A 27,226-nucleotide genomic window follows, 5' to 3' on the forward strand; every position below is an offset into this window, starting at 1 on the left:
TCACCCAACGTTTTTTGAATCATCACAGCGCAACAGACCTTTACACACTTCCTGTGCACGTTCATCTGAGCCCATTGTCCGTGGACATGGAGGCTATAAATGTGACAAATTTCCCCTTGGGGATTAATAAAGTATATATCTATCTATCTAAATCTCCAGAAGGCTAATTTTACAACATTCTTTCGTGGGGTTAATGTTTTTACGTCTTGTACAGTTGGGATTCATTCGCCGCATTCCTGGAGAATTGATGTGGACATCCTCCCCTCCCCCGTTGCTTCCTGTGCTGCTGCTCTAAAGACAGGAAGTAGATTAGTTTGGCTGCTGATTGGCTGGGGAGAACTGATGGTGTGATATGAGAGGAACGGACGCACGCAGACTGAAGAAAACACTTTTGTGAAGTAATTCTGTGTGTGAATTGGATTGTTTTCTCCTCACTGTCTCTTTTGAGATGATCTTGTGCATCTTTTCTCCTTTTTAGCTGCTGCAAAAGTTGAAGTTTGACATTAGAAATACCAGTTGAGCGCCTGCCCATCATGCGCTTTAGAGATGTGACCGGCATTTTTATGTTAGCGACTCATTGTACAATATATTAACGTTTCCTTGTAACTTGTCCATTATTCCCTCATTGTAAATTTTGTGGACATGACCGCGTCCTTTTTACGTCATGGGCTCATTGTTCGATGTTGTGTTTGCACCAGAGTAAACCTCAGGTCATTATTGGACTCTGACATCGTGCAGACACACACTTATTACATGTGTAAGTTCAGCAAAGGAGACGCCAGTAGTGACTATTTAGTTATGACGTCAAAACCCAAAACACATTTGATTGGCAAATTAAATGAAGAAGTGGGAGTGTTAAAAAAAAGAAGAAGGTGCAATTATGACTTTTCGCAGTCTTTGCATTCTGGCCAAATTTTTGTTGTTAATGGGATCTACTTGAAGGATCTACTTTTAATGTTGTATAGACAAGTGTCCTAACAAAACGACTCCTCAGCTACTTGCAGGACACGTTTCCTGCTCGGAGGAGATTTAACGGTTTCTGGACTCCACAAGCGTAAAAGTATACGATGGCTATAGACGAGGGCGGGAAAGAGGAAGCATGGGGGGAGTGGAGAGGGAGGAAGAGCATAGCTGGCATTCCTGAAGTCTCCGTCATGTTCAACCGGTTTGTTCTTCTCTTTCATGGCTTCCTTCTCTCCACGCGACACAGGCAGATAATTGATGCAGACGGGTGGGGGGCGGAAACGAACATGCACATCTGGAAAGTAATAATCCATGACATTTGCATACAAATAGATCCGTTTTTGCCCCTCCTCCCTTCATTCCATCCCAGAATGAGTCCCTGTGTCTCAATAAATCTCTCTACCCGCTCAGCCGTCTCCTGCACAGAACTGTCAGCAAAGCATCGCAGATTATTTATGCACATCTTGAAGCCGTTCATTCGAAAAGCTGCATGGAAACTGCCCAATTTGATTTCCTTGTTTTGTTTTACTCGCTCCAAGGTCTTTTCTTTCTTTCGTCGAAATTGTGTTGATGCGCTAAATAAATTACAGGATGGGCCTTTGTTGTTTTTAAAAACATTCACCCCGCGTGGCTGATGAGCCGTTTCCCTTAATTGGCGTCTTCCCAGATATTACACGATGTAACTCGTGATTTGACAAACTACAGTTCGGAAGACCTCTCTGTTTTTTCTCTTGTAGGTGCTGGCGTGGTTTTGTTTCCGGTTCTCTGCACGATTACAGACATGTGTAGCCTACAGCGCTGACTTTTGCATGCGTCTGTGCGTAGGCAGGATAACTCCCGCGTCGTGCTCGTCAGCCAGCTGATGCTCGACGTGAAGGTGCTTATCCACAATATTTGTCTCGAGGACTTCAAGTTTGCTCATTCAAGGCTGTCGTTGGTATTTCCCCTCACAGACTCCTCCGGCTTATTGCGTTACAGCAAGTCACACCGATTACCTTTTTTAACCCTCCTGTTACCTTTCGGGTCAATTTGACCCCATTTAATGTTTAATGTCGGTGTTCCTTGGGTGTCAAACGTATAAGAAATATCAACTTTTTAATATTTAAAGGGCTATTTAGGTAGTCAACAAACAAACATAAAGTACCTCACACTTAAACTTGGGAAACAATATTAATTCTAATAATTTTCTGGAGGTTTTAATTGCTGGGGTCAAATTGACCCAGAGGGTAAAATATGTTAGTAAATGTAAAGGTAACAGGAGGGTTAAGGAGGAGCAATTTCTAACCATGCTTTTTTATTTTTATTCGTTGAGTTGGAGGGATCCGACATACTTTGGAGGATTACTACTTTTAATCTCTAGGTGATTTTTGTGCGAATCACATGCGGTGGATTGGTTTTGTGAACATTCCCTCCGTTCTCTAATAAAGACATGACTGTAAAAAGCACGAAAGGTAAAACAAAATGAGCCTTTTCTAAAAGTCTGTTAGTGAGGCAACGGCCTTTTTTCTCTTTTTTTTCGTGGATGATTGCGTCAGCCCAAATCCTCGCATTGGAAATGCAGGAGATTAAGAAACGAGTGTCTTTTGTGGTGGACAGTGCCAACATACGGTGATGCAACACTGGACCCAAAGTCCCCAGCCGTTTGGATTGATACACAGCAGGAACTCGCCATGTTGAAACATGCCATCTCGGGTTGAATGTGCTTGGTTACATTCCACCTCTGGGTCTGTTGTACAAGTGACTCCACGACTTGAGTGGGATTCACGTGCACTTAAAAACCCTGGGAGGTTCAGTCCCTACCGGTCCCCTTCGGCCTTTGAGCCAAGAGGAGAATGAAACCGACGGGTTTTTAAAAACCTGATGCCAACGCCGATCACATGCAGGTTGAACTGAACTTTAGCCGGCAGCTAAAATGTGACGAGTGAGACTTTAAATCATTCACCGGTGCAATCGCGTCTCTAAAGTTTTCACTTTCATAAAAAATGTTTTGCCCCATCTTCAATTCAAGTAAATTACAGCGCTGCAGACTAATACAGTTGTGATCACTGTGGTAATGTTGAGCTGTTGTCATCACGTAGCCACTGTGTATGAATACTGTCCTAAAATAGGACCCACACGTTGTCTGTTGGGGGAGGTGCAACCCGACCCCCTGACGGCAACAAAGACAGGAAGAGGCATAAATAAATGAACAAATGACCCCACGGCTCGACATGTTAGCCCTGCTCTTCCTCCTCCTCCTGCCCTTATTTCCTCTCCTCACGTGTCTCTCTCATAATAAAACTAGCGATTTACTAAAAGCCAGCAGCTAGCAGTCCTCTTTAGCACTGTATCCAAGCCCGCCCACTTCTTTTTTTAATTATATTTGAAGTCTTCTCCAAACATTCCGTTTCACTTGGGAACACGTGCCGGTCCAGAAGTTAAAGGCGCTCAAACTTCCGTTTCTCTCGACACACGATTACTGACAAAATAAAGCTTTATTTAAAGTCTAGTTTAGTGCACTTTTGCGTTCCCCACTTTATTGCCCTTTATTGTTTTCACAACACTGTTTGGAGATTAAAGTCGACTGTTGTTGGACCAAATCAACTCGTAATCCAACTTAAATAGACTAGGAGAAACTTTAACTTCGTCTCTTTGGACAAAAGTGCCGTGTTTCCGAGTCCCCGTTGAAGACTTGCTTTAAAACGTTCTGTACAGAAACGTCCAGCTGATGTATAAATACGTTCACTTATGAAGGTCATGTGGAGGCTGCAGTAATAAACAGACGGTTTTCAGAACCACTGAAAAAGCTCCTCACATTAACTTTAATTATATTTGTCACATTTGTCATCTCTCTTCCTCCCTGTTGGCTCATTAATCACGTTTCCACTCCTGACTTCCTCTCCTCCTCCTCCTCATCTCCCCCGCCTTCTGCATTTCCTCTCCCTGATCCTCCCTCTCCTTTTTGCTTCTGTTGGCCGCCACATCGCATCTCCCTCCGAAGAGCCGAGCGTCTGCTCAGCCGGTTGAGAAATGCTCTGCGTTGAGCTTGTTGACTCTCATAATGTCATATCGGAAGGCCGAGGAGCACACGGCAATTACACGTTTGTCAGCTCCCTCTGGGAGGTGGGTGTGTGCTCCCTATTTAGGCAAGCAGTACTTTACTGACTACTTGTCAGCACATGAAGCTTTAGGGAGGTGTGTGTGTGCCGTCCAGACTTGAGGGTACCAGAATAAACCTGTAGCAGAGCGCCATTCTTTACATGACGTTAACATGTTGATCTGGCAAATAATGTGTTTTTTTTTCTTCTCTCAGCTGGCGGCTGCTTTTTCCTCCTCCTCAGCCTCTGCGTTGTCACACATGCATGCACCCTGAAGCCCTCCAGGCCCCTGTACCCTCCCTTCCACCCCCCCGCGGGACGGTGTCGTGTTCCTTCCGGAGCGGTGCAGCAGCTCTCCAGTAGCGGGCCCCCGCGTATCCAGTTACATCGCATGGAACCAGAGTGCACTGGAATCTAGTTCCTAGTGTGCGCGGCGTCTAGATTTTCGTTCCCACTCGGCGATCGTCGTGGAAAGAAGGCGTCACGACGTGCAGTTCTCAAAAGTCGAGGGCGAGGAATCTTTTTGAAGATGGTGTTTACTTTGACTTAATGGAGTCCAGTTGTGACTGAAATTTGAAACGCGGAGTTACATTTTTGATGAATGTGGGAGGCTTGGTCTTCTCCCTGTATGTTGACGCACAAGGAACCGACCCGTCCGCTGCAGATAGTTAGCGTAGTCGACATGCACACCGGGGCACCATTACATAATTTTCATTGCCGTTCCTCTCAGAATAACGAGCCTTGTCAGACCGGACTCGCTGCTGTGCATTATTCGATGGGCCAGCCTGCATGGTTTTGGACCGGTCCAGTACGGCTCCGTTCACAGTTTCTTGAGGTTGTCGGCAGGTCCCATAAAACTCCTTTAACCAGTAGTGTAAATCTTATGATCTGCTGCCGTTTTCATATTTGTGCTTTTTTTCGTTTTTTTTGGCACGTCCATTATTCACCTCCACACAACAGGACTTCGTTTACACGCACAAAATATTCCGCCTGGCTCCCCTTATTCGGAAGAATACAAGATGGCTTTCATTTGGGAATTGTGTTTGGTTTGTATATTTCTGAAGTTATTTTGGCTCGTCTTCTTTTTAACATTTGTCTCGAAGGTGTTGTGGAGAAGTTACTTCTTTTCCCAGCAGCAGCACAGTGTAGAAGACAAACGCATTCACTCAAACCGCACTCTCAAAAAGGTGCAAACTGTCACACTGCAATAGTTTTTTTGAAAGGAAGCGACGAGACGTCTTCTGTGTCGACAGTGCTGAGAATCTCAACGAGCAGTGAGATGTAAAACCGTTACTTTTATTTTCGATGCAACTTGGCTGTGGTAAAGTAGTTTTTTGCAGCTTGTGTGGGTGTGTGCGTGGGTCGTGCTGAGAATACATTTTGAAGAAGACCTTGAAAAAGACGTGTGACTTGAAAGTGAGAACTTTTTGACTCGTGAGAAAAAGTTTGTTCCCCGAAGAGGTCAAAAGAAAACCTTTTAGAACAGAAGTGTCGGCGTATGGTCGGCCCGTGGTTTGGTCATGACACGGTCGTCAAGAAGTGCACCTGGCCCTTGTGTCGCCATCTAGTGAGTTAAGAAAAATATATATTAAGAATAAATTGAAATGGACTAAAATGGTTCATTGGCAACTTAATCACAATTACCTGTTCATTGTGTCTTTTGTTTTTTCAACTTTTTATATTCTAAGAGCTGATGAGCAGCAGCAGCACAAGGACAACAACACAGATATGAAGAGTTTAAAAAAGAGATGGAAATGGGAACTCTATAAAAGCACGTGTGGAGCCTCGGAGTTAACGAGTCAAAATAGCGGTCTGTTCAAGAGGGACACGCAGCGAGTCGCAGAAACAACAGGCTGTCAGTGTGTAGAGTGGCTCCAAGAGTGTGTGATCTACCACGAGCACTCGCCCACACACACACACACACACACACTGCTGACGTGCAGAGCTGGCACAAGGACAATAACATTGTGTTAAACCTGGCTCATTCCTCCCAGGTGTAGCAAGACCACACCCTTATGTGTGTGCATGCATGTGTACAGGTATAAATCGGTGGCGGGCCGTGCATGCTCTACCTCAGCCTTCAATGCCGTCTTACTACAGCTGAACAACCTGATGTAAGATATTAGTTCACCAGTGTTCCGGTGCGGGGCTTTTATTGTGAAGGAGTAGACGGAAAGAAAGGAGTTGTGGAGAGGAGTGAGTGTTTTGGGGTGAAGGAAATAAATTTGCAGTGTTTCTTTTGTTATTAAGTAACGTAAAACCCTCACTTACACTCATAACTTCATTATGATGCCACAGCTACACGTTATTATTGGTTTCGTGTAAACACCTCGTATTCACATAACACTGCCACAACTGAAATAAAATGTTACATTACATGTCATTTAGCAGACGCTTTTATCCAAAGCGACTTACAATAAGTGCATTTCAACCTAGAGTACAAACTAAGAACAACAAGAATACAGGAAGTAACATTTCCTCAACATAGTCGAACTACAAAAGTACCATAAGTAAGTGCTATTTAAGTATTTTAGCTATTTACATGAAGCGCAACACCTACAAATACATAACTGCAGAGTGCATATACATAAATAGCTAGCTAGTTAGCTGTGGGGTCGGGCGGCCGTTGGTTATAATGTCGTTCTTTTCCTGAAAAGTCTTCCTTAAGAAAGGTTTCGAGATTAAATCCGACACCAAGTCCGCTTCTCCTCCATCCGCCGTTAAAAGCGAAAAGCGAAAAACTAACTGTGGTGACTTCTTGACCCCTGCTATTCTATCTCCTTCTCCTCTCAGTTGAACTGCGTGCGGGCCCATTAACCAATCACAGCGCAGGTTAATCTGACGTACTTTCATGAGTTTCCAGAAGGCCAAAGACCTAAAAAAAATACACCCAGTATGTCAAACTAACGATATGTTTGGTTGAAGATTGTCAATCAACGATAAGCACCCCATGTCCTTGAAGCAGGCTGGACTTGTCTTGGCCTGTGAAGGCCTGAGGTGAGCTGCTCTTCCTCCATAGAGACTGTGGAGGTGACATCTGATTGGATAAAAGCTCCCGTTAAAATGGAAGCAGCGCTGCCGGATCGAAGCACAGCAATTGAGGAAGACAATAGTGCAATAAGAACATTTAAATAAAAAAATGTTAATTAAAAAAATTTATAATTTAAATTCTAAAATAGCTATAACTTTGTAATTATGTTTAGGCCGTCGGAAGTCTTCGAAGGCCCTGACGGCCCTCCACTGGTATACATACAATTAGGTTGACTATGGAGTCAGAGGATTGCGCATGCATTGAGACGTTGGGTGTGGCAAGAACAAGTGAAATAGAGTTGGTGAGCAACACCAGGTATACGATGGCTGAGTAGTGGTTTGATTCTCGTGTCACTCAAGCACATTCCTGTCCAAGGAGTGGAGAGTGTGTGAGAGAGCGTGCTCGGAAGAAGGGCGGTCGGCATCACTCTGTAACTGTGTCTTCAACGTTTCAAACGGGTGGTTTACTCGTGAGTTTTTATGTGGGCGTGCGCATTTTACAGCTCTTTGAACCGGCTATCTGAACCTTGACCTTTCGGTCTCCGAAGAGCCCATCAGAGTTGAAGGATAGTCGGAAAGGGGGCGGGGCCACACCTGGGGAGAGGAGATCAAACCGCTGACCCCAGTAGACCGCGTAAGGCTCAGTCTGTTTTTCCAAACTCCGGCGGCAGTAAAGCAGCGAGGAGGCGGCTGTATATCTGCCACGGAAGGCGGAGACACGTTGGGCGACTTAACCGCTTCCAGGTTTCTCTCGGACACGAACGAGGGATGTTTGATTTAGGACGAGGGCCAGCCGGCACCCGGGTAGAGCGTCCGTCCCTGAGCTCACCCCTGTAAAGGAAGAGGGTCGCCGGATTCATGACGAGGCAAAATGAGAGCGTCCACTGCAGAATTGAACACGGTCCAATAATTTAAATTAAATAACTGAAATTGGATTATTTCATCATCGCTTGGCCCTGCTGTGATGCTGCTTTGATGAAATATAAACGAGTAATTGCGTCACGTGAAGACTCATCCTACTGCGACAACGAGGCACGAGTCCAGGTAAACTCCCAGATGACAGACTGTCCCATTCATGGTCGTCCTGGTGAAAAAAACAAAAACATTCCCAGCCCTCTTTTTTCCTTTAAATAAAAATGCTTTTTAAAGCTATTTTTAAAAATACATTTACACAGTACACATGCACATTGCACAACGCTGTTAACCGCTACGTGTATATGTAAAGCCCATGGCCAGGCTGGTGCGCGTCTTATAAACACACACACACGGTATTTGGAAGAAAGAGGAGAGCCGTGTGATCCGAAGCCTCGTAAACTTCAAGCTCCCTGCAGGTCTGAACCCGTCTCCACTCCCGGTGGCAGCGCTCCTGTTGGAACAGAGCGGCTGCTCTCCCACATGCTTTCGCCTTCCTAAACTTTAAAACGATGTCCAAACACGCATAAACCCCTTCATCATCATCATCATCATTATCATTCTTCACCCTGCTCCACCCGACTCTGTGACTATTCCAACCAAAAAAAGATTTGCTTCTCTTCAACATTTTAGATATTCCTTGTGTTCATTTGATAATCACCAGATGCACCTCCTCATTTTTTTCTTCTTTTTTAAACAAACCAGTTACACGTCTGTTCGTCGTGGAACATGCAGTCTGTTGCATCATGGTAATGTTTGACATGTGGCCACACTCTTCTATACAATAATAGGTACTTTCATATCTTGATAAAAGACCATATAGCACGTCGTCTGGTCACTCAACATATCGCCTTTATTTTGTGAAGTAAATACTTGTAAAATTAAAGGTTCTCACGTAAATATGAACTTTGGTGCAAAATGAACTGTGAAATAATTAACTAGTAATAATATCAATTGAGGTTTAGTCCATATCTTATTTAAACAAAGACAGACAATGATATTAGAAATAATATCAATTGCGGTTTAGTCCATATCTTATTTAAACAAAGAGACAATGATGTCATTGTCTCAAACGAGATCTGAAGCGAGAGCAGTGCATGGATGCATTTTACTGCAGACGTTACGGCCCGTAATGATCCCTACGAGCACGAATCGACTTCATGACCTCGCCGGTTATTACATCGTTGCTGTAGTTTTATTTTTCATTCCTGCTTTCGGACCGGCTCCGTTTACATTCGGTGTCATTCCAGTGACGCTCTCCCAAAATTAGACTAATACTAAAATGAATTGTAGAAGGTTTCTGATGCTCACAAAGCGGAAGATTCTTTCATCTTTATAGAAGTTAGTCGTGACAGTGATGGATGCAGTTCCACTCTGATTGTCTGTGTTGAACTGGGCTGGAACTTCCTGTCACTGCAGTGCCACTTCCTGCTGCATTGTTGTTGACTGTGTGTGTGTGTGTGTGTGTGTGGGGGGTAGGGGGCATTGTCTTTCTGCTCTGCCCTCCTAACTTTGTCCGAACGTCTGTTTGTTGATGTGAAATGTATCTCCCCTTCCTCCCTCCTCGGTGTATGTAATGGTCCTGTGTTAATTGTGTGTGTGTTGGGGGTTGGTATCGGCCGGTCTGGGGGAGACACACACACACACACACAGTACAGGGTTGCTGAAGGGTGCTATTATCCAGGAGGCTCAATGGGCGCTTTGTGGCTGTGGCCGCGGTGGGACGGGCACTGCGGGGGCGGGGGACTGCCCCCCCCCCCACCCCCGTCATAATGTTTGTGAACACACAGTGCAGGAGAGAGGTGGAGACAGAGGGTACGGCTCAATGGATACGCGCTCACTTCCATCGGGGATCGTTGACGATCAGCAACTCGGTAGCGGTTGCCGCAAAGATTTTACCGCGGCATCTCTAAGTCAGACTTGCTGCCTTTCTTTCCGATCTGTCACTAGAAACTCTGACGCGATCCGTACCGTGGGTTCTGTAAACTGCTGCCCCCCCTGGTGACATTTTCTTCACGGTTTAGGAGCAGTTTTGTGACTGCTGGTGTGAGTCTGACGTGAATCAAAAGACGCATTGATGACGGGCCATAGGTGAGATTTCAGGGTCCTGGACCACAAAACTCCGTCATCATAACATTATTCAAAACGCATTTCTTAAGAATGCTGTTGACATGTGAGATTTCTGCTCCTTGTGAAAGTGCGAATAGTTTTTTGACGTCACTGGCCGTCCTCGTTTCTAAACTTTAGGTATTGTATTATAGCATCCGTCTCCTCCCCCTTTTTTCCCTGCTACTTCCCGTCTTATCAAAAGCGACTCCCTGACCTTCCTTCCCGTCCATTGAATTTCATTTTCTTTCATTCTCTATTTCAAAGTGATGTATTGTGGTAAGAGCTGGAAAAACTAAACAAAAACAGGCTTTGAATAATCACCACGTGCCTCCTGTTTCTGTTCTCTCTCTCTCTCTCTCCATCGCGCAGACGTTCACGGCATGGTGCAACTCCCACCTGAGGAAGTCCGGCACGCAGATCGAAAACATCGAGGAGGACTTCAGGGATGGGCTCAAACTCATGCTGCTGCTGGAGGTCATCGCAGGTAACTCACCTGGAGACATGCAGCTTAAAAGTGAAAATCTACTGACCAGCGGGAGGCGATGCCTCCGGTTGCCAAAACAAGTCTGAAAAAATAACCTCAAGCACTTAAAGAAGCATGGGGAACCGGCTATAGTTTTATCACTGTATGACCGCGGCCTGCTTGGGGTTAATTGCCAAAATAGAACCTGGCTTCCTCCTTCACATTCACTTTCTGCCTTGAGTGATGCCATCGTCCCCTGCGTAACACGAACCGCCCTGACGGAGTGTGTTATTTCTGCTGAGCCTTGTGGAAACATGCTCAGCTCTCGTCACCACAGGAGCTAACTGTTCACTGTGTGTGTGTGTGTGTGTGTGTGTGTGTGTCCCAACAGGCGGACGGTTACCCAAACCTGAGCGAGGAAAGATGAGGGTGCACAGGATCAACAATGTGAACAAAGCCCTGGACTTCATCGCCAGCAAAGGAGTGAAGCTGGTCTCTATTGGAGCCGAGGGTGAGCATCTCAAGTCTCTGGTTAAACTACACGTCGTCATCCACCTGCGTCCTGCTTCGGACTTGTGACCAGGAGAAAAAAAGAAGCTTTCCCGTTATATATAAATCTAGACGTGGTTGAGTTCAACATATTTATTTAGCTTCTGATTATTCCTTTAATATTGGATATCTGGCAAGCACATTTGTTTATGTTGTCCCTCATAAGACAACTGCACAGCATACTGATAATAAAGTAATATCCCACACAAATACATTCAAATTAGTCAATAAATTTCAATCGGGATAGGGTAACAAGTCTTCTAGGAACACAGAACTGGCTTGAGAACACAGAACCTGCATAGAAGTCTGAGAACTTTAAGAACACAGAACCTGCCATGTCTCTTTATGAACGCAGAACCTTTTTTCCATCACTAAAATGTCGTCACGTTTTGAGCATTGAGTTGATGAGGTCTTTAATTATTGCAGCTCGAACAGAACTCTGTAGTAGAATGAAAGTTCTTCACTCAGTTTGCACGTCAGACTCAGAAGGTGAGACAGCAGTGAGGCTCGTCCGCTTGTCTGTCCGCCATCCTGTCATGTTCCTGTGTTTGTGCGCCAGACACAAACACACACACACACACACACACTATTTGTGGCCTTCAGTGAAAGCAGCCCACTAAAGGTCATCTACTGGAAACTAACAAGAGACAAATGCTGACATGGAAGAGGAAAGTAGTGAGGGATGGTGATGACGGAGGAGGAGGACGTCCTACAGAAATACTTCTGGTCCCCATTTGAACTAAAGGGACTTCAATCTTAAAGGAATACTTCATCCCCAAAATATGAATGTGTATGTCAGCCACCCGTATGACCTTGAATTCTAGAAGGAAAGCAAATTTGTCTGGCTCCATGGTGAACGGAGAATCCCAAAACAAAGGAGTCTTTATGAATTGATGTAGATCCAGCATAACTATTATTAAAACAATCCGTTCACCAACTCACATACACTCATGCTGTATAATCCAAGCCTCATTTATCCGGTCGAGTTCTCACTCGTGTAGGTGGGTGTGGATTGCTTGTTGGGCAGGTGCACACTGGTGGACTTTGAGTCGGTTATCATTCAGGTCAAAAATAATTGAAAATGCCATCATTAGTTTTGGCTAACGGAGTGCACAGTGGCTGTTGTTCATTCAGACAAAACGTGCAGACGTTTAATTTTTGCCATCGACCAGTCGGTTAACTGCATTTTATATCGACCAGATATTTAAAAAAAATCTGAAACAAATGATATAGCATCTCACTTGAAAGGGAAAATGGGATCTGTGTGTGGGTGTGCTGGTATTAGAAGAAATAGCAACGCGGTTCAAACGGCAGTGACAAACGGTGAATGGAGATGCAACAAAACGAATCTGGAGATTGACTATTGACTATTTTATTATTTCAGAAATCGTGGACGGAAATGCCAAGATGACCTTGGGAATGATCTGGACCATCATCCTCCGCTTCGCCATCCAGGACATCTCCGTAGACGGTACGACTTCTTGTGGCTTTTTCCCGTTCGCATGAACGCATTGAACAGAGACGTGCCTTGCCGAAGGGCTCGGCTTCCAGGGGTTAAAGTCACGGTTGGCAATCCTTTTCAAAAATATTTCTGATATTTTGGTTGAAGATTCTCGCAATAAAAATAAATAAAAAAAATTCGAATTAAAAGTCCGAAATGTTTAAAGAAATCGTTAATTTCTTTGATGTTTGAGGTGCATAATATATATATTTCCTCATAGTCCTAGGCAATAATGCTACACAATAAATAGAATGCTTCAATCGACACCGTGATCGGTGATCGGTATTATCGGATCGGCAGATACTGATTTCAGTGATCGGTGATCAGCACCAAAAAACCTGATCGGTGCATCTCTAGTAATTTGTACCTTGAGGTTGAGTAGTGATGGTATACAGTCAGAATATAGAACTAATCACCAGCTGCTATTCTCATTCATATTATTATTATTCATGACTTTGACATTTTTCTAATATTAATTTTAAAACGTGTTGCTTTGTTTTGAGCAGACAGTAGTGTGTGTGTGTGGGTTTATTCATGTTGCGGGGACTTCTCGTTTCCATGGTGATCGTTTCATTTATCATCACCTCTGTTGCGCATGTGTCTACTCTCTGCGAGAGGGTTTATCAACTTGGTGCAACTTCAAAGGTTCATCATCTCATTCAATTTGCAAAATGTTGGTTATTAAAATGAAGGAAAAATTATTTTTCCCCTTCTAAAAAATGTTTCTGATGAATCCACAAAAGGAAATAAGTTTCTTGCTCTGCGCATTATAGGCCGATATGTTTTCTTCATGTTTGTTCGGTCACGGCATCCCTCACTCCTCTGAGGGTGGACACGGGTTATTTATATTTGGCACACATCACAAAACGGGCAGCGGCGTGTTTTCCTGCCCACCAGAGGAGCGCTCCTAGAAATACAATAAGAGGATGAGAAAATGTGACTAAGATACAGTTCCTTCTAATCCAGTCCTCCTCCTCGTCCTCCTCCCTTTTCTGACACTAACTTCTTCCTCCTCATCGCAGAAACTTCTGCGAAGGAGGGTCTCCTCTTGTGGTGCCAGAGGAAGACCGCGCCCTACAAGAATGTCAACGTGCAGAACTTCCACATCAGGTAACACACACACACACAAACATATTTATATTAGGATGATAATATATAACACTCACATTAGATTAGGTATTAATCAAAGATGGATCAATCAGTAACTATCCCAACAAATAATCAAATCAAAACTTTAAGGAAATGCATGACTAAATAAAGTTCCAGATTAATGAAACGATAATCGCCATGGTTCCGTTCCATGGCGATGGGCCGGTTCTGCTTCACTGCCAGTGGACGCCCGGCCCTCCACATGACTAATAATGTTTATATTTATTAATAATGGCTCTGGTGGGGGCGGCAGTAAATGAAGGATCAGCGTGGGCATTCGTGCACTACACATAGATGCCCTCCCTGGTCCTGGCGCAGCACGTGGTGGTGGACCAGTGTTTTTGGGTCACCTGAATGAGAGCTCAGGGCTGTCGCTGGGCTCCTAACGTGTAAAAAGGTCGCCCCCTGTTGGAGAAACTGGAAATGTTTCACTTCTCTGAAGGCGTCCAAAGCCACTGTGTTGGGGGAAATGTGGCCTGCATATGTTTGTACATTTAAGAAAGAATAAATGTGAAGCTGTATTAATGCACATCCAAAGTACAAAATAACTTGGTTTTAATTATCATTACTTTACTTGAGGCCAAGCAAAGAGCAAGTCTAAGATAAGACCAGGGGTCATACAGTCATGACAAACAGGCCTGGAGAGGTTTTTGGAGAAGTCCTGGAAATGTGCCTCACAAAACTGCATAATAATAATGTAGTTCAGTTACGAACTATTTGGTCCAAACAATATATACTTTGATGTCGGGGCAGATCAGTCTATACACGCTGACACCGTAGTCTTCTGGTGCGTCCAAGTGCAACTTTCTAGGCGTTAGGCGTGTCGCATGTTATCGTCCTCGCCACACGCTGATCACCTGTTCTCTCCAACAGCTGGAAGGACGGTCTCGCCTTCAACGCTCTGATCCACAGACACAGACCGGATCTCATCGATTACGACCGTCTCAGAAAGGTAGACGGCCCCAAACACACACACACACACACACACACACACACACACACACACTCACACACATAGAAGTCTTTGCATGTTGTGACGAAAACTAGTAAAGTTTAAAATGACCAATAATCAAAAACTTGCTAATAAAAAGACACACACAAAAACTATCACGAATGTGTCTTCTGACGCTGTGATTGGTTGTCTAGGACGACCCGGTGACCAATCTGAACAACGCCTTCGAGGTGGCTGAGAAGCACCTGGACATCCCCAAGATGTTGGACGCAGAGGGTAGGTTCTTTTGTTTCCTGTGTGATGCCTTGTTGTTGTTGTATTTTGGTCCGTGTGTGTGTGTCTGTATCCTATAATCCACTCTGTAAACCTACTGTTGTCAATGAGTGTCTGTGTTGATGTGCACACACAAGGACTGTGATGCAAGTAGGCAGTACTCTGTAATTTTACAGCCCCTGTATTATTACATGTAGTACTTTCATTACAGTTTTCATCTGATTCAAAATGTGAGCAGATTTAAGACGGGGACCCCTCCCTGTGTTTGATACTCGCTTAATTGGTGATTAATACAAAAAAAATAAGATTCCAGGTTCTGAAACGTGAATACTTTCTGGTCTGATTACTCCTGTAAGTAAACTGGAAACCTTTTGAGTTGCGGACAAACACATTTAAGGAAGTCATCTTCCGAAACGGCTAATCAATCAAAAAAGATTAATCTATAGTGAAAACAATCGCTGAATTTAATTACTGCCTCACTTCCATTGCAGTCACAGTGTTGATGCTCTCCAAATGCATTATGTCAGGGTCTGTCATCAGGACCGATGGAGCCCCCCCCCCCTCTACTCCCCTTCATTCTCCTCTTATTTTTCAGATTGTAAAAACAAAACATTGGATATGTTTCTTTGCAGTACTAAATATTGTTGTTCTAAAATATCCCACTTCCCCAAAAAATGAAGTTATGGTCATCCTGTCTGACTGTGTATATGCGAGTGCATGTCCCTACACACGTGTGCTGTGTATAATCACGTGTCCTCTGTCTCGCCTGTATCTGTGTGCGTGTCTTCATAATCACGATCTCCCCCCCCCCCCCCCCCCCCTTATAGACATTGTGAACACTGCTCGTCCGGATGAGAAAGCCATAATGACTTATGTGTCCAGTTTCTACCATGCCTTCTCTGGAGCCCAGAAGGTACCCTCTGACCCCCTGACCTTGACCCGTTAACCCGCCCCCCCCTCCTCGTTACTAACAAGGTGCTGCTTCCTGTCCAGCATGGCCTCTCGACAGCGCCGCTAAGCCCCCGAGCTTTAACGGGGACACTGGATTCGTCGGGGACACAAACACACACAAGCTCAAATAGTGTGAATGTGACTGTGCTGGTGAACGCAGTCAACGCTCCGTCTTCTCCTCGAAATGAGTCTTCAGATTGCAGAAGAGCTCAGCTTCTGTTATTAGAACGAGTCTGTTAACGAGACCGTATCGGAACATTGGCGTTTGTCTTCTGAAGCTGCGAATTCCTTCGGTCAGCCTCACCGATCTCAATAGTTAAAAGCTTTGGAACTTTAGAACCTTTACATTCAAATTCTAAATCGACATTCAAATGCTGCACAGCTGCAGATGAAGATCCGTCTACACTGATATCATTGATATTATACAGTCTGTCGAATACGATTCCAACAGTGGCTGCAGAGGATGGTTTCATTTCCAAAAACTCCAGAAAGTTGTAACGTACATACGTCGACATTGATATCAAAACGGATGTCGTCCAGCAGCAATCTAACCAGCACTTCGTGGGACACCATTTCATCATTGGTTTGTTTTTTAAATTAAATAATTACTTTATAAACGATATATTGTCATAATAAGGGAAGGCAATTAACTTTTTTGTATACTACATTTTATTTATTTGTGAATGATGACCAAATAAGCTTTTAAACCTTTAGGAAATCCTTTTTAAACATCTGTAAATATTACATAGATGCATTTATTGTTTTTTGTTCGACCTTTGCTGACACATCAAAGCACTTCATGATGGATCGATGAGGGTTTTGTTCCCGAAATTGCAACAAATGCTGCCTTATCTTGCGTCACGTGTATGCTTTTCAGCACGTGAATTTAATTATCTGGGCCCGTCACTCCTCTATCCTCCCATATCTCGTCTCTCTCCGTCTTTTGCAGCTCCTCCCCCCCCCGTCCCCTCCCCGTAGGCCTCTGACAGGAAGCCACTTGTTTTGCTCCCGCTCCTCACAATTAATTTTCTGCCTTGCCCCGGACTTGTTTGTGAGCCTCTGCCGTCTCCGGAGACGACTGTGTGCGTGAACTCGTTCCATGTGCAGCCGGTTCTCCTTGAAGGATTCACACCCACACGGACGCTCCAGAGTAGCGGCTCTGGACGCGTAGACAAACTCGTAAATTTACAGACTTTCTGCTTTTGTCAGCGTTGTACAAATCACACGTAGTCCCCTTCACGCAAAGCTTTTTGTCGTGTTGCTGTCAGTCTGTTCACACATTTGAGAAGAGTAACTATTACGTCATAGGTTTAAAAAAGACATGTTAGTTTAAACTTGTATGCATTTTCTGCAGGATTAAAATTAGAATTGTTTTGCTGTTTTTCAGATTTACAAGATTTCTAAAATTTAAACCTTGATCTAGAACTAATTATTCATTATGGATTACTCTATTGTTTAGTTTTTCTTTGTAAAATGTCATATATTGAAGGGTACGACCCATGCTCTTAAATCATATGTTTTTCCACAAATGAGCGGTTTAAACCAAAAGGTTACAAAGTAAAGGGGTCACCCACGCTGGGGTGACGAATAAACCATAAGAAAATGCTAAATTCGGTGAATATTTTATTTCTAGGGCTTTTATTGTGAAAGGTAAGAGCATAAGTAGTAGATCTGGTACATGCTGCCTTTGTTGAAAGGAGAAAAAAAAGAAATATTACGCTTGTTATAACTGAGTAGATGCTCCAGAAATACTCGTAGAACTCTAAATTGTGGATGCCTTCATTAGCCGTGCAAATGCTCCAACTATTTCCAGGTTTAAAAAGTGTTGCATAATATTCACTTTCTGTGGAAAGTATAGTTCAACAAATGTAATTACCGTGCGCATCAATGAAGTGTCTTTTAGTTTTTAGTATCGACTCTTATTATTTGGTGCCTCCCGATAATGTATTGGCATCATTTCCACCCGCCAAGTGAAGTAACGACCTTCTTTCAGTAAATCCGCTCCAAACGCAAATTTTAAGGGCTTCATTTAGCGGCCGATGTGTGTGTTTGTGTCCCGGCCTTGAACGTACGGCTCCAGTGTCCTTCAGCTCACTTCAAGAGGACGTGCATCTTTCCTCCTGCCATGAGGGTGTGGGTGTAATAGGTGGAACCTGAAGCTGTGGACCTAAAGAGGGAGCCCAACCCTCACTCTTTCCTCCTGCAGGGGGCGAGCACCACTTGGTGTTGGGTAGCTTTGGCTTCAATCTTTCTCTCTCTCTCTCTCTCTCTGGTTCCCTTCTTTCGCCAACCTCTCTCTGTCCTGCTGGGTGATGTGTAGACATCGTGGGTCATCTGCGGCCGGATGAGAAGGCCATAATGACCTATGTATCCTGCTTCTATCACGCCTTCTCTGGTGCACAGAAGGTGAGCTTTTCACTCCTTTTAAAACTCACATTAACACTTCAATGCAGCAACAGAAAACAGAGTTTCCATCAGCCTTTTTTCATTTATTCATTCCAGACAGTGAAAACAGTGAAACATTTCCTGGGGGAATGTAGTTGATATCATCTAGTGTCGAAACTAAATGGAGCAAACTACATGAATATATTAAAATGTTATTAGATGGAGATGCTTTAAATGTCTCCTTTTTGGAAATGGATCTGGAAACCCAGAAAAAAGTTGGGTATCAACAGATTTGGTGCATGATGGGAACTCTGACGACAACCACAAATGCTTTCTCATGCTTCTGTTTCTGTTTTCTCTGGACATCGACTGTTTCCCCCAGATTGGATTTACCTTATGGTCAGGATTTGAATTTCCAAACTCATGTTGGTGCTCTGAGGATCTGTACTCCTACAGAAGGGGAACCCCGTACCTTTACTAGACTAGAAACCAGAAGGAGAGCTCGCGGCTAAATAAAGGAGCTAACGTTACAGGGAGGTTGCACATAGTTACGTTATGATGCATTCAAGCTCTATTCGGTATAAACAAGTACACGTTTCCGTATAAAAGATTCCTTGAGTAACTCCGTTGTTTATTTACTTTTGCTCATTAATGAAGCAAAAGCATTTTCTAATCATTTGAATAATCTGTAGAAAGCTCAGTTGGAGCACGCTGCAGCCCTAATTTATGCCCGGGTCCGTCCCACGTGTGGAAAACATCGCACTGATGTGGTCTTTGGGGAAGGCGGACCCGTTTGGGTTTATTATTGCGGGAAACACTGGTCGATGTCCTCCATTTTCTCTTCAGCTAATAACACCCCTCAACTCTAAATGGATTTTTTTTATTGTGTGATAATATTATTTATTTTATATATATATGGAATATATTAGTTTAGAGTTAGAAGTAAACCTTGAAACTTCAAAGCGTGTCCATGTAGGATGAAGCAAATGGAAAGTTAGGCGTTTACGTCCTGTGTACTGTGTTTGTTTTATTCCAGCGGTACAGTAGTGTAATATCCTAGGCAGACCTACCGGTGTGGACTACAGCGCTACATGAACCTGTAACTAGATGTATGGACTTGACTCCCGAGTTGTGACGGGAGACGCATGGAGCTTTAAAACAAAGATTGATTTTTTTTGTTGCCACATTATAAACTAACCATCAACAGCTGTAGCATGATTTTATTCGCCAAATCCATTCGACTTCCATTTGTTTGCGTTAATTTGCACTTTTCTTTAGCCATGTGTGTCCTTATGGTCCGACGTATTCCTATTCACTGCCTGTGTGTGGAGTGTGTAATCACAAATTAGGAAAGTAACAGCTCTGACTCATTAAAACGCTCGTAATAAAACCCCAGTATGACCTAGTTCCGACCAGCCGGAGAGCTTGTGTGGTGTTTATTTTTAGTGGTGTTTTAAAAAAAAGAGAAGTTTTAAGCGCAGCTTCAGTGAGCGGACTCGATGTCGCAGCGTTTTATTCAATCACTGCGAGCGCCGCTCACCACTCTGCTTCCTGATAGGCCGAGACAGCCGCCAATCGCATCTGCAAAGTGCTGGCTGTCAACCAGGAGAATGAGCTAATGATGGAGGACTACGAGAAGCTCGCCAGCGAGGTGAGGCGACCCCCCCTCTTCTTTGCAGAGCCTCAACATCCAAATTAACGTTTCACACTTACCAGAAATAACTTTGATCCTGAGAGTCGCGGAACCTTCTTCCTCTCTGCCTCCCAGCTGCTGGAGTGGATCCGTCGCACCGTCCCCTGGCTGGAGAACCGGACCCAGGAGAAGACCGTGAACGACATGCAGGCGAAGCAGGAGGACTTCAGGGACTACCGCTGTGTCCACAAGCCACCTAAGGTATGGGGAGCCTCTTCTGCAGGTCTTTGTCTTTGGATTAAACGGTGACCAGTTGAGGGGTCTTTGTCCGGACGCTGCACGAATGTGTCCACTAACGCTTGTGAGCTTCCCGTCTTCAGGTCCAGGAGAAATGCCAGCTGGAGATCAGCTTCAACACTCTGCAGACTAAACTGAGACTCAGCAACAGGCCGGCCTTCATGCCATCCGAAGGACGCATGGTGTCTGTATGTACGCGGGGGCCGTTCACCCTAAAATGATATTATTAAAATATGCCTGTAATACTGAATAATTACATCGTCACGCTGTAGCCTGATATCAGAACTGCATGCCGTCTGCTCTCAGGATATCAACGGAGCGTGGCTAACTCTGGAGGGAGCGGAGAAGGGCTACGAGGAGTGGATCCTCAGCGAGATCCGGCGCCTGGAGAGGCTGGAGCACTTGGCCGAGAAGTTCTACCAGAAGGCAGCCATCCACGAATCCTGGACTGACGGTACGCGGAGGGCACACACACAAACACACACACACACACACACAAACACACATCACACGCCCACTAAAAATATGGACAGAAGTAAAATAAATTTCCACTCTTCTTACAATCATTGGCAGTGTTTTAAGCAACTTTTTTCAGGTGACTGGATGAATGAATTATATGTGCATGCAGGTAAGGAGGTCATGCTGACGCAGAAAGACTACGAGACCTCCACCCTGTCGGAGGTCAAGGCGTTGCTACGAAAACACGAGGCCTTTGAGAGCGACCTGGCAGCCCATCAGGACAGAGTGGAGCAGATCGCCGCCATCGCACAGGAACTCAAGTGAGGAAGTAGTGTGGAAAGGGCAAACAGCCGTGGAGCCGGCGACTCAGTCTGAAAACAATAAAAGACCACAGAAAGCCAGTTCCTGCAGCACTCTACATTGACTCTTGCTCTGTAGACCTGGATCATCGATCTGTGGCTCAGTGTGGCTCTGAACTGTCTCCTCTGCTCTTGTGTTTCTAGCGAGCTGGACTACTACGACTCAGCCAGCGTCAACGCTCGCTGTCAGAAGATCTGCGACCAGTGGGACACCCTGGGCGCCTTCACCCAGAGCCGCAAAGAGTCCCTGGAGGTAACGCGTGTGCGTGTGTGCATCTGTGCGTGTGTGATTACTGTGTGAACTCAAACGGCTTGTAAAACATTCTACAATGTGTATCTTTAATCACACTAAATATTTAGATAAAATGTCCTTTTACTGGCATGACATTTTAAATCCACTGAACATATACAGGCTGAATAAACAGGTGCATTATGGGCCAAAGTAACCCATCAGTGTGTTATCTGGCTGCATTGAGATCCCACAGAAGACTAAAGGCCATTTTACTACCAACGTCATAAAAACTACTATAAATGTACATAGAAAACTTTAGAAATCTCATTAAAACTGTTAACACGCGGACGTCATCATTGTCTGGTTCTTAGTAAAAAAAAAAATCAAAAACCATTATAAAAAAAAGTTGCCTGGTGAAGTATTTACTCCGTCCTCAACAGCATTATATTGTATTAATGTCCACACTTAAATTCTCGTCATTAATTTGTTTCTGGCCGATTTCTTGCCTACAGAGGACGGAGAAGCAGCTGGAGTCGATAGACGAGCTGTACCTGGAGTACGCCAAGAGGGCGGCGCCCTTCAACAACTGGATGGAGGGAGCGATGGAGGACCTGCAGGACATGTTCATCGTCCACAATATCGAGGAGATCCAGGTAACCGGTCCAGAGGGATGCAGCACACGGCCATGAATGGTATCCGCCACGAGGCACATTTCTAATGCACGTGTTTTAATCTCCTCAGGGTCTCATCACGGCCCACGATCAGTTCAAGTCCACCCTGGCAGAGGCCAACAAGGAGCGGGAGGCCATCCAATCCATCCAGGCCGAGGTGCGGAAGATCGCCCAGAGCAACGGCATCAAGCTGAGCGCAGCCAACCCCTACACCACGATCACACCCGAGAGCATCGACGGCAAGTGGGAAAAGGTACACATCTCTTTTATGTGTTCTATATCTTTGAAGGATAAATGCAATCGGCAGAAGTAAAAATCTAACCCAGCACGTTGTACACGAGTTGGGGGACTCTAATGTAAAGAAGACCCACGGTTTATAAGGCCAACAGCCATGGCTGGTCATTCAGAGCCAAAAAGATCCATCGTGATCATAGTGTCGCGTGATGAAAAGAACAAACCCGACCATAAGTAACTCCACACATTTAACCCACGCGGGTCTGTACTCTTTGTTGTTGTGCCAACCAGATCCAAAGGCAGGACCTCGTCCGATGTTTATTTTGGTGATTAGTTGCAGCAACATTCGCTAACGTCCTCTCGAGGCCGAGTGGTGAAAAGATGTTCTCCAGCTGGTGCCGTGTGTATGTGTAAAGGTTCAGCGCCAGACTTTCTAATGTGTGTGTGTGTGTGTGTTTGCAGGCGATGGCCATGGTGCCGGTGCGTGACACCGCCCTGCAGGACGAGCTCAACAAACAGAACTCCAACGACGCGCTGAGAGCCAAGTTCGCCACCCAGGCCAACACGGTCGGCGCCTACATCCAGGCCAAGATGGAGGTAAAGGATACCGCCCACGCGGTCAAGTCCCACTCGCCGCAGCGTGCAAAGCGCTTCCTCTTCGCACAGCTGTGCGTTGTTAGTCACAGCTTTTCAGGCGAGCTCGTAGAGCAGAGAGTCATTTCCGATGTTTTATTTTTTTCCCCCCACGTGATTGAGACCGAGTTTTGGGGATTCGGCCTTTTCATCATTCGGCAACACGCGTCACTCAACCATTCATGACGATACAGCTTTACAGGATATCCTGTAGTCTCACTATCAGCGGGGTAGTAAAACACTTGCGTCTGTGTCGGCAGGAAATCGGCAGGATATCCATCGAGATGAACGGCACCCTGGAAGACCAGCTGACCAACCTGAGGGAGTATCAGAAGAACATCATGTCGTACATGCCCGAAATCAACACGCTGGAGGGCGACCATCAGCTCATCCAGGAAGCCCTCATCTTCGATAACCAGTACACCTCCTACACGATGGAGGTAACACACACACACACACACACACACCTGAAATACACAGTACAGTTTACAAATACTGTTTTGGGGTTACTACTAAAGTGCATACAAGTTTTTTCTTTTTGTTCTCTAAAGATGTCGATGTGTCCTCCCCCCCCCACTTCTCCCCGGCTCCCTTGTTTCCGCCCTCTCATGTCCTTCCTCCCCCACAGCACCTCCGCGTGGGCTGGGAGCAGCTGCTGACCACCATCGCCAGAACCATCAACGAGGTGGAGAACCAGATCCTGACGCGTGACGCCAAGGGCATCAGCCAGGAGCAGCTCCACGAGTATCGCGCCTCCTTCAACCACTTTGACAAGGTCAGGGGCTGTTTTTATTTTTTTTATTTACTTCTTACCTTTTTATATCGCAGCATATTATATCCAAACGGAGCATAAACATCGTTATGAATGTGTAAAATGATGTATGAATGTTCAGTCCTTACAAGGAGGGGAGAGAGGAGCCAAGCGTGTGAGTTTTCATCCAGATGTTTAGAGCACATGTTGGGGGGAGGTTGTGTTGGCAGAGGAGAGTTTGTTGGTGCAGGTTGGTGACCGGCTTTTACTTTAGAGGGTCAAAGGGTGAAGAAGTGATCACAGCACGGGTCCAGACGAAAGACTGTCGTCCAAGGCAGAGTTCGGGTGTTTTTTAAGTGGGTAAAATGAGGCACGTATCAGTTTGAGTGTGCGCTATGTTTAGAATACCTCCACCGCTTCACTTTGACACCAAACAGCCCAACTGAAGCCGTTATCGATGCTGTAAAGCGCCAACGGTATTATAAATGTCGCGTACACTTGAACTGATATTGGTCATGTCCATCGGTGTCGATGCGTCCACAGCAATACGCGGCTCTGCTGCCGCGCTGGTTCTCCCGTATGTTCCCCCAAACCCCATCGACTGTGCTGGCAAGACGAGTAACTCGTACAACCCCACTTAAAAAACAACTCGACAGTCAATGTCGGCGTCAATTGAGCACCCAGTTCATCTTAGCTGAGAATCCGCTGTTCAGGAACGTAGAGTTCAGAGATGTCGGTCGAACCACCGCCGTTCACCATCTCACACTGCTGTGTGTGTGTGTGACTGATCTATGCCGCTGCATGACACTCACCCATCACTCCACTCCGGTGTTTCTGGGCACATCTTGCGTTCTTTTACAGAACGACACGAGAACCATTGAATGTTTCAGAATCTCCACAGAGAACGTGAGGAAAGTCATCTCCATGTCTTCCATTCCTCAAAGAAGCCGTCATGAGTCCTGTGCGTTGACATTGTCTAAACGTCCATGAATGTCTCGTCTGTCCCCTCTCCATCCTCCCATGTCCTCATCATCCTCCCCCTGCATGCCGTGTGGATCTCGCGCTCGCCATCCACCGCCTCATCCCCGTGTCTCGATTTGACGTGTCGTTGGGCGTTTGGCCGATCGCAGGACCACAGCGGGGCGCTGATGGCCGAGGAGTTCAAGGCCTGCTTGATCAGTCTGGGCTACGACGTGGAGAACGAAAAGCAGGTAGGGAGCCGATCGGGGAGAGCCGGCGTTCGGCGGGTCTCTGGGCAGGAGAGCGGAGATCGACGGCCGGCAGTCTGACTCGGGGGCGTAAGCCATCAATCATTTTCAGTTTCATCTTTGATTGTTTGAAAGCACAATGAAGATTTTCTGGGAAAAAACAACAATAAACATACAAAATCATACAAATACTATACAGCTGTGTAAAGTAGTACCAGTTGTGCATTTCACTCATAAAACAAATGCGCTCGTAATTTCATCCATTAGATGTCCTAGATGTTTTTAAATGTATAATTTAAAAATATTTTTCTAAACTAATCTGGATTATTACCCCAAGTTTTTGGCAATCGATGGAACAACATGATCATGACGATGCTCCAAAGCGGTGGTCCCTCGCCACCGGGCCGCAGAACGCTCCGTGGGTCCTTTCCTACCGGGCCGCACGGAAAGACGGATGAAAAAAAGTTAGTTTATTCTGAAAAATGACCGGATACCTCCGTCTGTGCTTCTTGACACATGTCAAGATGCTCATCTCGTGATAAGTGAGTTAAAATGTGGTAAAAAAACAGACGTCTTTGGAGAGCTTCTATGGAAAGGGATTAAGGCCCAACGAGGAGACGGAAGAAGAGCGGACGACTTCCAAGAAAAAGAAAGCTGCATTTAAAAGACGATATCAGGAGTCGTACTTAAAATACGTGTTGACCGTTCAGGTGATTATCACACGCCCGCTCTGCACAATATGGCAATAATGCATCATAATGATGATTTTGTATTTTTTATCTACTTTATATTAGTTTTTATGCTGGTCGTGTCATTAGATTTTGTTGGATTCATCCCCCACATCTTGAAGGTCGGTCCGTGAAAATATTGTCTTAAACCAAACAAAGAATGTTCTGGACCGCTGCTCTAAAGGAGTAAATCAAAGTATATACAAGTTATTTAATATGTATTCCTCCAGGGTAATCCCATTTAGATGTAGACTCATTTCAACAAACACAAATAACAGACTTAATAAAAACCATAAACATTTGTAGAAGTGTCAGAACTTTAAAATGTTCACCTGTCTATGTTCACCTCCAACAAGATGATGACGGTGAAGTTTGGCTTCAAACATTTTAAAAGATCATGATTCTGCACTAAAGACAAAACATCTGCATTTCAGATACAACTGGAGTAGTAATTATCAGATAAAATACCAACATATGTTGATCACTGTGTGAATATATTCTGAAAATGATCGGTGCTTGCGCCTTCCTGGTTTCAGATCATTGTTTTCTACATAAATTGGACACATGTAATGCCTCGTCTAGTTGTGTGAAACAAACGTGATCAGCCGGCGCTCCTCCTGCTCCGGGGCTCCTGACGAGCTCGCGGCGGGGGTCCAGTCCATCAGTCGCGGTGTTGTGTCCCTGTTCGTCCACCAGGGGACGCTGTTGCTTTGCGCTGCTTTCCCCTCCCTCTCTGAACAGATCCCCCTGTCTGTTTTACTTTCGCTGTTAACAGTTTGTGCTCTTTCTTTTCTTTCACCCCTCCCTAAACATTTCTCAAACATCTTGATATCTCTATTTCTGTCCATCACTACTTCCCTCTCTTTCACCCTGTCACTCCTCCTCTCTGCCACTCTTGTCTCTCTGATACCCCGCCACCCTTCCCCACCTTCGCTGTGCGGCGGCCTACAGAAGCGATCGGGACAAATGGTCTCGGAGGACTTCCGGGCTCTACTGATTTCTACAGGAAACAGCCTGGTACTGCTGCTGCTGGCATGATGCGCTCACAGGGTGTCCGCAGGGCCGGCAACATCCAGATTCAACCAAGTGTGGCAAATTCAAAAACCGTAAATGACTTAAATGAATGCCTCCCATCATGCTAATCATCCAGGGAGAATTCGACCCACTCGGGATTAGGGCCGGACGGCCGTCCGTCTCGATCTGGTAGAGCAACAGCCCAAACTGTTAACTTATTCTTCAATCACATATTCCCTCAAATCGTCTATTTTACAGACTGATGTGTAGCTTTTTGTTTTGTAGTTTTTGAATGTCTGATTCAGCCCCGTGTTACTTTGAGTTCTTGAAGAAAACGTTGTTTTTCACGCACGTCTCCGCGGGAAACAAAGAATCAAAAGATCTCGAGGAACTGAAGTAAACGGGCGCCACAACTCGTGAAGGATAGTCTTTTTAGATTTTGTCAGTTTATTTTGATGCAATATCTGAAAATCTGAGTTGACTCCTGCAGACACCCTGCTCTCTCTTTCCTCGATCCTCTCGCTGCTTCTCAGTTCGTCACATCTGTGTCACGTTCCTGCTCCCTTTCATCCTCCCACTGAAGGACAAATGTCCTTTTTCCATAGAATCAGAATCCTAAATACTTGTTTGTCCTCCTGTTTGTTTCCCATCTGTATTCACCAGTGTGTGTGTGTGTGTGTGTGTGTGAAATAC

At 45.1% G+C, this 27,226-nt stretch overlaps 1 protein-coding gene across 3 annotated transcripts in view; it reads left to right on the forward strand.

Annotated features, from left to right (window-relative positions):
- The window catches only part of actn4 (actinin, alpha 4), a 46,146-nt gene that overhangs the window by 16,290 nt on the left and 2,630 nt on the right, over window positions 1-27,226 (forward strand). For 2 of the 3 annotated variants that reach the window (XM_056440418.1, XM_056440420.1), the window contains exons 2-20: window positions 10,461-10,575; window positions 10,946-11,065; window positions 12,488-12,574; window positions 13,627-13,714; window positions 14,627-14,705; window positions 14,900-14,981; window positions 15,806-15,891; window positions 19,873-19,965; window positions 20,083-20,208; window positions 20,328-20,432; window positions 20,551-20,698; window positions 20,873-21,023; window positions 21,207-21,315; window positions 21,807-21,947; window positions 22,036-22,218; window positions 22,662-22,796; window positions 23,093-23,272; window positions 23,461-23,607; window positions 24,714-24,794. In XM_056440418.1, coding sequence (XP_056296393.1) covers window positions 10,461-10,575; window positions 10,946-11,065; window positions 12,488-12,574; window positions 13,627-13,714; window positions 14,627-14,705; window positions 14,900-14,981; window positions 15,806-15,891; window positions 19,873-19,965; window positions 20,083-20,208; window positions 20,328-20,432; window positions 20,551-20,698; window positions 20,873-21,023; window positions 21,207-21,315; window positions 21,807-21,947; window positions 22,036-22,218; window positions 22,662-22,796; window positions 23,093-23,272; window positions 23,461-23,607; window positions 24,714-24,794 — 2,256 coding nt within the window. Of the gene's footprint in view, window positions 1-10,460; window positions 10,576-10,945; window positions 11,066-12,487; window positions 12,575-13,626; window positions 13,715-14,626; window positions 14,706-14,899; window positions 14,982-15,805; window positions 15,892-18,249; window positions 18,336-19,872; window positions 19,966-20,082; window positions 20,209-20,327; window positions 20,433-20,550; window positions 20,699-20,872; window positions 21,024-21,206; window positions 21,316-21,806; window positions 21,948-22,035; window positions 22,219-22,661; window positions 22,797-23,092; window positions 23,273-23,460; window positions 23,608-24,713; window positions 24,795-27,226 lie in introns of all 3 variants that reach the window. The other variant, XM_056440419.1, reaches the window with a different exon arrangement.

This window comes from Pseudoliparis swirei, chromosome 20 (assembly GCF_029220125.1).
Source record: "Pseudoliparis swirei isolate HS2019 ecotype Mariana Trench chromosome 20, NWPU_hadal_v1, whole genome shotgun sequence".
Classification (NCBI taxonomy): domain Eukaryota; kingdom Metazoa; phylum Chordata; class Actinopteri; order Perciformes; family Liparidae; genus Pseudoliparis; species Pseudoliparis swirei.